Source organism: Neoarius graeffei, chromosome 1, assembly GCF_027579695.1.
Source record: "Neoarius graeffei isolate fNeoGra1 chromosome 1, fNeoGra1.pri, whole genome shotgun sequence".
Classification (NCBI taxonomy): domain Eukaryota; kingdom Metazoa; phylum Chordata; class Actinopteri; order Siluriformes; family Ariidae; genus Neoarius; species Neoarius graeffei.
In genome coordinates, this window is record NC_083569.1 from 63,191,240 (window position 1) to 63,204,083 (window position 12,844).

Genomic DNA, 12,844 nt, shown 5'->3' on the forward strand with positions numbered 1-12,844 from the left:
GTGGTGTAGTGGTTAGCGCTGTCGCATCACAGCAAGAAGGTCCGAGTTCGAGCCCTGTGGCCGGCGAGGGCCTTTCTGTGTGGAGTTTGCATGTTCCCCCACAGTCACTCTAGCCGCTTTATCCTGTTCTACAGGGTCGCAGGCAAGCTGGATCCTATCCCAGCTGACTACAGGCGAGAGGCGGGGTACACCCTGGACAAGTCGCCAGGTCATCACAGGGCTGACACATAGACACAGACAACCATTCACACTCACATTCACACCTACGGTCAATTTAGAGTCACCAGTTAACCTAACCTGCATGTCTTTGGACTGTGGGGGAAACCGGAGCACCCGGAGGAAACCCACGCGGACACGGGGAGAACATGCAAACTCCACACAGAAAGGCCCTCACCGGCCATGGGGCTCGAACCCGGACCTTCTTCTGCCCGCATATATATATGGGTTAAAATATGTAATTTAGTGAAAACTTTTGACTCGTTCATGTTTGAGAATCGTTTAGCGTCAAAGAGTTGTGGAAAAAGAGCCGATTCTCTTACGAGTCGTCTGTTATATTTATGGAGGATGAGGAAGTGTGTGACTAGAATTCAGCAGCACAGGTCTGACAACTCACACAGCCAGAGAGAGATTGATTTCCAGCTACAGTTGTTGAAGGAAAAAAAAATCCGTCTCCAGCTGTGCATCTCTCTCTCTCTCTCTCTCTCTCTCTCACACACACACACACAGTCGTGGCTGAGGCTGCTGCAGTCACAGTGCACGAGCTCACTCCGGGAAAACAGCACCGTGAGCGCGCGCTTCCTCTCACCATCAGCAGTCCTGCGTAAAGGTCTGCGCAGCGCGTGTGCACTCTGGACCCAACGAAAATGCGCACGCACAACGCGTCCGGAGTAACGGAGTGGACAGCAGCGGAATGGTGAAGTTGCAGCAGCCGCAGCCGTGCGTGACAATGCATCGGATAGTGCAGAGGAGACGTGCTGGGCCGCTCCGTTCCGCGTGGTCGCTGCTCGGTGCCGTGGCGCTCGCGCTCGCTGCCTCCAGCGCCGTGTTCACCGCATGGACGTGGCGACAAACCCGAGACCTGACCAAGTCCGTCCAAAATCTGCGCGAGCGCTTGGATCAGGTAGACTGTCCGTCCTGCACAGAACCTGCACATTTCTGAACATCTCATTTGACATAACATCACCGATCCGCACTTTTCCCCACAAAAAAACACCAGTTGAATATGATCAGGACCATATACATCACCTAAACGTGTTGACTGTACAGTATTAGCCTTCCATATTTAATAGTTATTTCTAAATGCATTCCAGGTGCATTTATTATTATTATTATTATTATTATTATTATTATTATTATTATTATCCATCCATTATCTGTAGCCGCTTATCCTGTCCTGCAGGGTCGCAGGCATTATTATTATTATTATTATTATTATTATTTGACTGGTCGCATCAGAGTGGCTGGGAGATATTTAGAGTTTTGCTTTTCTTTTTTTTTTTCTCCTGTTCATAATCAGCTTACAAACCTGTTGCATGTCCAGATTTTTAGAAATGAGATGAATCTGTATATATGCATGTCCATTTCTTTTTTTTAAATTAATAGGTGATCCTGTAGTCTATTACTCTCAGACATTTGGTCAAATTACTACACCTGGGCTTTAAATCAGGATTTATTAAGTATGTATAGAAGTAATAGACTTCTTAAACGTCAGTAATATTGCAGGATCACTGCCTGGTCAAAAGTCACCGCTGATTTAAGAGCTTTCCTTCTGGCTCTATTCCACTCTCCTTCTTTACTTAGCAGGAATGTGTCCTCCTTTAAACAGTTTACTACCCAGCAGCAGTGGCTAGTGACAAATCTGTCAGGAAGCAAACAAAGCAGGAGAAGGTTTAGCGCCTCTGGTCGGTCGGTCGGTAATAAACTCAGCTTCGAGTCCTGCTTGATAATTTTGCAGCTAATTGTGCATCCTGCAGGCCCACATTCTTCTAATGGCATCCACACGCGTGTCTGGGCAGTGCTTTATCCGTCTGAGTGCTTAGTGAGGACATTTCGGGCAAAAGCACACATGCTGTGTTCTTGATTATACAAACAGCTGTGGTAGCACTTGTGGGGGTCTGTGGGGCGCGTTTTTATCGCTCCACTGGAGAGGCATTGCAAGTTGTGGCTTATTTGGCCTGAACGTTTTTGCCAAGCCACGTTTAGCGCAATTTACTGGAACTGCTGGTTCACTTGGCGCACGCATGCGCACGAGCAGGCACACAGAGCAGGCAAAAGCAGCCTGTCTGTCCAGCATCTCCCATAAGAGTGTGTGTAATTATGGTGCAGTGATCGGTAGACTGCCATTCACAAAGGAAGTGCAGTTGACTGCTACACAGTGTAAAGCTGCAGATCTGCATACAGAATGCACACACACTGCACTCAGTACTTTTTTCATACTAAAGGGCTCTTTTTATGCATTTCTAAAAGGGAAACTCTGCTATAGGTTCTGGTAAGAGTGGAACAAGGATGAACCGAAGAGTATAGTTTGGGTTCAATATCCAGTAGTTGGCATTTGTAGAAGTTTGCTGTCCAGTTACTAAAACGCTTCGCCGCTTGCTTGCTTGTCCAATATCGTCAGTACCAGAGTGATGATTAAGCATTTCATTCACATGATCCCACAAACAACAATGCACACTACGAGAAATGGATTTTAGCTGTCGAAAGAGATCCCATTTTGAACTTTTTCTGAAAGGAAAACCCTGTTTTGTAGGGTTCTACAGAACCTTTAATGAGGTTCCATCAGAGGGGAAAAAACCTGAAGAACCCTCAAAGAGGCAAGATGGCACCTACGTTCAGTCTTTAACAAAGTTACATCAAGTGTTCACTAATGTATTTTAAACATTTGCGATGGTAATAAGAAGCAATATAACATTCTTCCATATATGTAACTTTAACAGACCCACATATGCGTACGCTATGGAAGACATGCTGATTCAGCAAGCAGTTGAGCCACACATGACTCTGGCACTAGCTTTGGGCTGCACAGTGACTCGAGCTAATTGTGCACTAGCCTCTGTGGCATTTATGCAGGGGAAAAAAAATTCACATTGCTCAAAGCATTTTTTCCCAAATATTGCATCAACCTGTTGTATTTCTTCCTCACACAATGCAGCTCTTATTAAAAAAACCTGTTTGAACTGCTGACAAAGCTTGCATGCCGGTCATTTTTTTCCTTTTTACTAATGTTGTTTTTGGTCCAGCCTCAGTGAGGCTGTTTAAACATGCCAGGAATCTGCAGCTTTTAAAAAATGTCTAATGTGTGGCAACTAGTTTTGTGAGTGACCTATTAATAGAGGTGTGTTGAAGTGTGTGCCAAGCTCCAGGAAGGGTAGTGTTTGTTTGTGTCTGGTTCAGAAAAGTCTGTGGGTTTGATTATTTCGCAGGCTTTGCCTAGTTCGACTGCTGGCCACATGAAACTCCAATTAATATCAACACTCTCCTCCTGTCTACCCACATGCCACACACCACATATTTATGTCCCCCCACCCCCTCTGTCTCTCTCTGTCAGGTGAATTTGCAGCGCAAGGCTATTGTCCAGCTTTTCCTGGAGAAGAGGGAGCTGCTGGAGAGCCTGCGAGTGAAGAGAGAAGGTACTGAGAGTAAATGACTTTCAAACATTAACCACTTGATGTCGAACATGTCCTTTCTGTTTCATATACAATATGATGGTTTTATATAATGACAAAGTAAAACTGACCAGCACATGGCATGAAGTAAAAAGACACTAAAGTGACACCAAGTTTTATAAAATGCTTCACAATACAGAGGTCAAATTATTACGTCGACATGGGGACACATGAATGCTCAACATTGCTGTTGTGGAACCAAGTTATATAACACTTATAGTACACTTGAGCATCGTCTGTAAAATATGAAGTGGTTTCTAATCGCTATCTAAGGCAACAAAAAAGAGAAGAGCTTTGGATGATATTTACAGAGTCTTGGACAGCATGGCATCTTGGGTAAACTAATGGGCACATGTTTCTAAAAGCTGCAGCTGGAAGCAGGAGACAGCATGCTGAGTGACAGGAGAAATTGCAGGTTTGAGCTGGACATGCACCCAGCAAAACCAACTGGCACGAGGGCTGCACAGGGTTTGTGGTTTTGGGGACATTCTAAATCAAGTGACCCCATTGCTGAAGCTTGAAATAACCTTAGTTTGTTATTTTGTGCAATTATGAATACTCTTTGATAGGTCCTGCAATTATGCGACAAAGCATCTGGCCTGGTTAGGTAAGTGCAGAAGGAGCATAGTGCACTAAAAGGGAAACATAGCAGGCATTCTGTTATAAGTGAGAAAAATAAAGACTAGTATATAACCGATGGATGACCGTAGACTTATTGAACAGCTGAAATGCTTCAGCAGACACCTGATAACAATATGAGATCAGAGCCAAAATGCTCAGCCACAGTCATTTTTTTTGGACGCATGATTGTTCTCTTGCCTAAATATAGCAGCCCTCGAGGACAGTGTGAGGCTGCTAGTTCACCAAGTTTGCCAGCAATAACATTTGGGTGAAGTGCTTCTCTGGACCTCCTTTGATGTGTATGGTTTGTGGTCTGACTTGTTTCAGATTGTTCGGCTCACATTTTGAAGGTCTGCTGAGAGATCAGGCAGCATTTATAAACCCAGATGCTCAAGAAAAAAAAACAAAAAACAAAACAGAACCTTTGGAACATCTATTCATTTATCCCCATTCGTTGAAAAGTAGCCATGGCCATTGCTCTCTCTCCCCTATTCACACATGGAATCTTTACAGCCCCTTCAGGGTCACGAAAGATCCAGTGTCTTTATTCATATACAGGAAAGAGAACATACTATGCATGACCGTGATAAAACAATTGCTGAAAGGTGTAGAGTGGAGGAAAGGGAAGAATATATTTAACCATCTGGACAGACAATCAAGGCTTCAATTGGTCAGCAAACGGTACTAGTTTAATCCATGGTGTTTGTATCTGCACAGCTGTTGTATTCAGTAACTTGCTGAGGCCTCACACAGACACCTTGCTTTCTATATCTCTCTACCAGAATTCATTCCAGAAACCTTTATGACTTTTTCCAAAACATTTATCCCTTTTTCCTTTATTTTGCAAGCTGGAGGGGCAAAAAGGAAAAACGGAAATGGAAGGAGGGTGGCCTCTCACTTCGAGAGTAAGTTGATAAAATAGAGTTTTATCTACACATAATAGGAAACTATTGTTAGCTTCATTATCCAAAAGGTTCACAAGTCTGAAAGGTGTAGAATGGAGGAAAGGGATGACATTTTTTTTTGAACATCTGGACAGACAATCAAGGCCTCAGCTGATCAAAAAATGGTACTAAGTTAATCCATTGTGTTTGTATTTGCACAGCTGTTCTATTCAGTAACTTGCTGAGGCCTCACACAGACACCTCCTCCTTATCTCTCTAGCAGAATTCATTCCAGAAACATTTATGACTTTTTCCAAAACTTTTCTTCCTTTCTTCTTTATGTTGCAAGCTGGAGGGGCAAAAGGAAGGAATGGAAATGTAAGGAAGGTGGCCTCTCACTTCGAGAGTAAGTTGATAAAATGGAGTTTTATCCGCACATAAAAATAGACAACTGCTAACTGCTAGCTATTGTCCCAAAAGTTCTCAAACCTGCCTCTTGTTTTTAACAGTAACCAAAGACTCCTTCAAAACAGGTAAGGCAAAACAAGTCATTTTCATGGTAGTGCACTGTGCAGTGTAGTGTATGATTGTGTGTGCATATGTTACAGTAGGGAATGAGGGAATCATTAAAGGATGGACTGAGCAGTACCTGAATATGACTCAAGCTGTGGAGTATAACTCAGAGACAGGCACTTTTAAAGTAGTTCGGCGGGGTGTCTACTTCCTTTACTGCCAAGTAAGATGCTACAACTGTTCTTTTTTTTACTTTAATAACACATGGATATGCATGTTTAAAAATGCCTCCCATTCTTTACTTGTTATCCTTTATCTAACTCTGGCACCTTCCTGTCTTCGACTCATTTATTTTTTTTGTTCCATCCCATCACTCACGACTTCTGCTTCAGGTGCATTTCCGTGAGCAACAGAGTCAGTATGTGAAGCTGGAAGTGACTGTCCCTCAGGGTCCCTCGCTTCAGTGCATGGAGGGATACAGCACCACTCCAACCACAGGTTTTAAACAGTTCCACTTCCTGAAGCCGTGCCAGGTTTCTGGCCTCCTGCTCTTGGAGAAAGGCGCCGAGCTCAAGGCTGTGACCGGAAGCTATTTCACCCTGCAGGACTCGGGCAAACATTACTTCGGCCTCTTCAAGGTGAACTAGTGGATCAGTCACACAGTTCAACCTCATTGACTGTATCATTTTTTGGAGGTCCACCACAGTCGATATTAGCTGGCTGGACGAATCGTCGCTGGCTCTTTTGTTAAACGTGTTAAATATTTGTCCTTTTTGTAAATCTGACACATTTGATAGGGTCCATGCAGTCATGGAGAATGGCTGTGACGGAGACAAGGATATTTCCAGAGGCACTTGGGAGTAGTTTAAATAATGACTGTACACATACTGGTGCCCTCAATTTGGTACTAATCAGGATGGTAAAGACTAGAAAACAATGACTGCTGGACAGTTACAGTGGATCTTTTTTGCATTACCTTGGTTTGGACATAAGTTCATAAACACTGACTTCACTCAACTGTGCTTAAACATTTACTTGTAGCCTGATAAGGACATGTTCCAGACACATGGCTGCCTCCCCTAAACAGTGGCAAAGGCAGGTTGGATAGAAGGTTCAGTGTTGGTGGTGTTAAGACTGGACATTAAAAGGTGTGAGATTTCATCATCGATTGGGAGGTTGGATCAAACATTTGCTCTAACTAATATACGGTTGTCATTGGATCAGCTCAACTTTGAAGATTTTGATTTAGCAAATACACACTAAGTAGTACTCCTTATATGTCCTTATTACTGACCTTCACAGACACTTCAACTAAAGCTTTAAGTGCCTTGTATGTTGTTATATAATTTTTTATACGACTGTGAAAATATAGTACAGATCGGTAAGAAGTGATGGTATGCTAACAGCTTACAGTACTGCACTTCCATGTGTTCATTGCTATAGATAAATCTTGTAACAGTCACATATACTTATGTTGTTTTTTAATACAATGCACATTCAATTCTTAAATTTTTTTAGAGGTAAAGTTCCAGATTTTATACGAACTTTTTTGCAACTTTTAAATGCATTTTATCTCACGGGTTAATCATGTGTGAAACAAGTAGTGTTTCATTTTCAACAACATATGTCAACATCTCTTGGCTTTAAGACTACCATAAAAATGCGAGTTAATTAGGTCTGAAGTGGAACGTTTGCCATTTTAAATGCACATTGTGCTGATTGAATTTCCTAATCATACCTCAGCTTCCCTTTTGTATATCTGCACCCCCATTGTTTCCCCATGCCCTTGACTCTCACTTCCTTTATAGTCTCAAGTAAATAACCAAAAAACCTGGAGCAGTAATATATTCCCATTTGTCTCCCCTAGCTAGTCCCCCCGCCCCTTGACATTTTTCTTTATTTCCACTCTTCGGGGTTGCTCTTTGCACAGAATCCACATTTGGATTGCTGCAGGGGTTTCTGCTGTTCAGAAACGGCATCCAAGATAAATTCGTCTGGGTTGAGGTGGAGTGTAGGAATGGCTGTGTGTGTGAGTGTAAATGTGTGATCAGGGTAACTGCAATGGCAGTTTAACAGTTTAAATTTCATGGCCCTTTAGCCTAAATCTAAAGTAATATGTACATGTTAGTTTTAATTTGATGGACCTTAAATTATCTCTTTGACTGTTAAAAATGGTTGACTGAATTATACTCTTACATAAAGCCAAAATCCAAACAGAGCCAGAGTTCATGATGGTTAAACCGAATGTGTGTGAGAGGTTGCAGTTTCTATTTGTTATAACTGTCATCATTTGATTTTACACAATAAATAAGGTTAAAAAAAAAGTTGGTAAAATGCTATGGCTTCTTGTTTACCGGTGTATATGGATTTAATAGCCAGGTTCTGACTCATCATGTGTACGACACTAGGCACTAAGATGAATCATTTACTAAAGGCTGAAAACCGTAATGACAGACAGACAAGCATGTCCTGTTTTGTCCTAGTGTTTCACCCTTCCCATAATAAACTATTTGGTTTGCTAAGAATTAAGACAGCTTTACATGTCTTCATTCGAATCTTTATTACAAACAAAACAAAAGAAAAGAGAGATGCATTATTAACATGTTCCGTTCGTCCACCCGGAGTCAAATCACAACATAGCCACTGATTTGGAACTGGTTCGGAACCACAGCTTACACAGTGACACTTATTAATAAATGAAATGCTGGAACAGAAACAAATAAAAACAGAAATACAGAGTGGACAAAAAGTGGTGCTTGATTCAACACTTGAACTCTCCCAATTTTAGTCAAGCACTGAAATGTAATTTTCTCAGTCTTCACACAGGAGGTATGCAAGGGAGTAGAGCAAATAAATTAAATTTTCAACTCGTTATCTACCTCTTTGAGTTGAGGCCTAGCTAAGGATAATGTAAGAGCAAGCAGGTGCAGAATTACATACTCTGTTCAACTCTTTACAGTTGTTTTGCTGTTAAGGCGCTTATGTCATTAATACTGTGCATTTCAGCAGCCAAAGGTGTCAAGTTTACAAGTTTTCAGAGACAATGAAGGGATTTTGCTTTCTAATCTTAGATATAATAGATGAAGTCATTATATAGTCAATGCGTTTTAGGATTACATGAGTGATCCACTGTGTGCAGATTACTTGCAAGCCCCCAAATCTACTGTAGATCGCAAGCTAGAAAGATGTTAACTGTTCCGAAGTTCGTTCAACCTCTTCGTTGGCTATTATAACAATATGCTGTATATAGAGAAACATCATGGACCAAACATACGAAGAATTATCTTTCTTTTTTTTTCTTATTTTCATTTGGTAGAAGCTTCGCAATCGTAACATCAAGGACGACATCAACTGTAACGTTAACAATAATTATAGGTGCAAAGAACAAGGATTAAAAACACAGAAAAACACAATGAACTGAGCTTAAATATGCAAACAATTCAGAGACTCTGTCAAAAGGAGAAAGAGAAATATGAAAATCAAAGTGGAAAGGAGTGCTGAGACATAAAGAAGTAGGTGATTTTCTTTTTTTGTCTGTATAAGAGCAAGGAAGAGTACAGTAATGTGGAGATAAGGGAAAGATAGAATGGAGCCAGAGGGGAATTAGAGCAGGTAAAGCACTGTTGAACTTGATATATAGTAACCATCACGAAGATGACAGCTAAAAAATACTTTCAGATGTTTAATTTAATGACGTCATGGCTTAATTCGTATGTGCCAATCTAAATACATATCAATGCTTATGTTCCAAAAGCTAACGCCATAAAGGCCTGTCTAGTCAAACAGGAGACCATGACCAATGCCCCTGTCTTAAATGTCTCTCCTTTGTAATCATATCAGGCAGCTCAAAAATCCAAATATGTGGAATAATTACAAAAGCGCGAGCTGCATCTTAAAGAAATCGATTTCATCTCGATAACTGTAACAGTTAAGGTAGTGAACAGCACTATTCTCAGTGTTAGCTTTACAGCTACTTGTACTGAAATGACCCAAAAAAAAAAAATCCTGCTGTTACTAGGATTGTAGTACAGAATGGGAGGCACGGCTGGATGCACGGATATGTTTCTTTTTACATGAAACACAGAATGGGAAAGCATGCTGCTGAAACAAGGGGATGATATGAGGCCTGGCAAATGCTTTTACAAAGGCAGGATGCAAATGAGGTTCTGTAGTTGTGTGTGTGTGTGAGAGAGCAGTTGGTTCAAGGCAGAATTTGAGCGAGAATAGATAGACAACAAGGCAGACATTTGAAAGTAGTTTTGTGTTCTGGGTTTGTTTTTTTGTTTTTTTAATACAGCCTGTTGTACTGGTTTTCATCAAAGCAGTGCTATTATAATAACTAGATACTTTGCCAGATAAAGTTATGTGTTGTGTGTTCAGAGGATTTTTCCCCCTAATTTGTTGTTCATTTTGCCAATCACATCCTGGCCATAACATACTTTCATCACTTTAGCTCTGCTGAGAGAACAGGAGAAAGGCTTGAGAGTGTGTGTGTGTGTGTGTAGGGCTGGGGATTATGGCTGGCCTCAATCGTCGATGCAGATCACTTCTCCACTGCGTTGCTCCCTCCTTCCCATCATAAGCTCTGCCTCTCGTTCTTTTTTGACTGACATTGGAGGCCCATTCAGCACTAAAGAAACACACACACATGGATCACATTTAACTTTTACATTCAGAAAAGATGGATCTAACTCTTCCTTTCCAAAGGACAATCCTCACTGTTTAAATAAACCTATCTTTTAATCATTTTCCCTCCTTCAATAGTCTGCTGTTCCTTTTCCATTTTTAATACTTTCCCTCCTGTCACTTGCTTTGATCTAAACTTTTTCCTGTCTCTTTTTTTTTCTCCTTTTCTTCTTTTATTCCAGGTGTTTGCCTACTGTCTTGCAACTTTTTTTGTTTCTTTTGTCTTACAAATAAAGCCACTGAAGATTAACAACAATGCAATGTACTTCTGATCATGTTTTAATGTGAGGGTTCTTATGTAAGATCACATATGACAATAATGCAAAAATTCAAGATTTGTTTATACAGAAAAGGTATAAAACACATATCATTGTGGCTCCTGATTCCAAACTGTGAATCATGCTGTACTACCGCCTGTATGCACATGCCCACTTGTGTTACAGTTATGTTTTAAAAGAAAAAAAAAAATCCAGAAACTTTGAAACTTGGATATGGACCTACAATGACTGAGTGTTGTTGTGTGAATGAGATTCCTTTCCCTTACTCACATCTGTTCTGTTCCACCATAGACTACCTTTGGTTTGCAGATTATTGCTGTGATGATACTGAATAGGCCACATTTATCAAATTATTATTTTCCTTTGATACCATCCAATGTGGGGCGGCACGGTGGTGTAGTGGTTAGCGCTGTCGCCTCACAGCAAGAAGGTCCTGGGTTTGAGCCCCGGGCCGGCGAGGGCCTTTCTGTGTGGAGTTTGCATGTTCTCCCCGTGTCCGCGTGGGTTTCCTCCGGGTGCTCCGGTTTCCCCCACAGTCCAAAGACATGCAGGTTAGGTTAACTGGTGACTCTAAATCGACCGTAGGTGTGAATGTGAGTGTGAATGGTTGTCTGTGTCTATGTGTCAGCCCTGTGATGACCTGGCGACTTGTCCAGGGTGTACCCCGCCTTTCGCCCGTAGTCAGCTGGGATAGGCTCCAGCTTGCCTGCGACCCTGTAAAAGGATAAAGCGGCTAGAGATAATGAGATGAGATGAGACCATCCAATGTCTTAAAAAAAGGGCAGCGTGGCTCCATGCCCTTCCATTCTGTAGAATCAATCCAAAATTCCTCCATCATGTTGTCAAATTTGGAGCCAGAGTCTATGCAGTGAGAGTCGAAGTCAGGTACACCTACTCATTTGGTAGACCCACCCCCTTCTCCCAATACCAAGGTCAATACATCGCCAAGGCTGTCAATCACTTCACCAGGGCAGTGGGTATGTGCCATCATTGACCACCATGCAATGCAGTAGTAAGGCATCTCCTTCCCTCTACTAGCCTGGAGTGGTGCCTTGAGCAAGCACGAGCAACCCCTGGTCAGGGTGACGACTGAAGACTGGACTTGGCAGACTGCGCGGAGGAGACCACCACCTGGTGGTTCAATGGGCAGGAAGGTGGAACCAGCAAAGCATTTGTGGAGTGTGATCAGAGCACAGTGCAACACGTAGAACACTGTGCCATCCACTGCATCCCAACCTAACTCTAGCAGTCTTGATTCTGTCTTGCCCCTGGACCCAGTTAGGTCGGGACGAGAGAGTGAGGCTGACGGCTGTGCAACTCTTCCTTACTCTAATCCAAGTCACATGCAAGTCATGACTTCAAATTCAATTAAAACTCACCAGTGGTGCATGTGCGGCGGAGATGGGGCACATCGCCGAGGCTCGGAGGTGACGGGCTACACAGAGGGCTCGAACTGTAGCCACCCCCACTACAGCACTTACCCACACGTGCCCGACATGTGGGCATACCTTCAAAGCCGGGATTGGCCTCATCAGTCACTTCCGGACCCACAACCGCCACCCACCAAATTGAAGTCATGGTCATCTTCAACCCCAAAGGACGAACAACATCATCATCATCATCATCAAATCACTTCACTCCCAAGTGTATCCACACCTTCTTACGTGTTCTAAAATGATAGTGATTTCTTCTTCGAGTCTGCTCTCAGCAAAAGATATGGAGGACCAATCAAATTCCACCATCCTGTCAGAGATGAGGAAGAGTGTCACATATGCTGCTCAGTGCTGTTTAATCAGTGGCTGTCTGGCAAAAGTAGGCCTGCTTTATTTTGTTTTCATTCAAACTGACATACAATTTTTGGACATCAATTTTTAACCCCAAAAGACATCAAATAAAAATTAATTTGCACCTCATACAGCAGTGCTGTTGACTTCTCAATTCAGACTGATCAGATGGTGTTAAGTAATGTTTATATAATGGCTTGGATTATATAAAAATAAGCTCATTCACCAGAGAGGTTTATCTCACATTTATGGAAGGAGTCTCCAGTATCAACAGTTTGTAACAGTCAAAGGTAAAGTTGTAACTTTTTTCTGACACAGAAAAGTCTCCTGGATGGAGGGTTTTGTGGTTTCTCGATGACATCCCAAGCTATGTTTTTTCCTACTAATCTCAAGAAAAAACATGACTTATAGGG

General features: G+C 42.1%; 2 protein-coding genes across 3 annotated transcripts in view; one reads left to right on the forward strand and one right to left on the reverse strand.

Annotated features, from left to right (window-relative positions):
* Positions 1–568: 568 nt before the first annotated feature.
* tnfsf12 (TNF superfamily member 12) lies at positions 569–8,212 on the forward strand. 2 transcript variants are annotated; one of them, XM_060898001.1, is made up of 7 exons: positions 569–1,120; positions 3,548–3,629; positions 5,135–5,191; positions 5,520–5,576; positions 5,680–5,703; positions 5,779–5,906; positions 6,076–8,212. In XM_060898001.1, the coding sequence occupies exons 1-7, from the start codon at positions 911–913 to the stop codon at positions 6,328–6,330; spliced, it is 813 nt and encodes a 270-aa protein (XP_060753984.1). In that variant the 5' UTR covers positions 569–910; the 3' UTR covers positions 6,331–8,212. The 2 variants fall into 2 exon arrangements, with proteins under 2 accessions (XP_060753984.1, XP_060754223.1); XM_060898240.1 differs by lacking the exon at positions 5,135–5,191 and having other exon boundaries at positions 570–1,120.
* Positions 8,213–8,228: 16 nt separating this feature from the next.
* Positions 8,229–12,844, reverse strand: part of chd3 (chromodomain helicase DNA binding protein 3) — an 88,789-nt gene continuing 84,173 nt past the window's right edge. The window contains exon 40 of the mRNA XM_060942223.1: positions 8,229–10,313. Within this exon, the coding sequence (XP_060798206.1) occupies positions 10,210–10,313 (104 nt within the window). The 3' untranslated portion in view covers positions 8,229–10,209. The remainder of the gene's footprint in view (positions 10,314–12,844) is intronic.

Bases quoted from the DNA above. Each gene is read 5' to 3' on its own strand.
- tnfsf12 (XM_060898001.1), top strand. From the start codon at position 911: ATGGTGAAGTTGCAGCAGCCGCAGCCGTGCGTGACAATGCATCGGATA. The intron at 1,121-3,547 runs GTAGACTGTCCG...TCTCTCTGTCAG, and splicing joins TGCGCGAGCGCTTGGATCAG to GTGAATTTGCAGCGCAAGGC. The intron at 5,907-6,075 runs GTAAGATGCTAC...CTTCTGCTTCAG, and splicing joins TCTACTTCCTTTACTGCCAA to GTGCATTTCCGTGAGCAACA.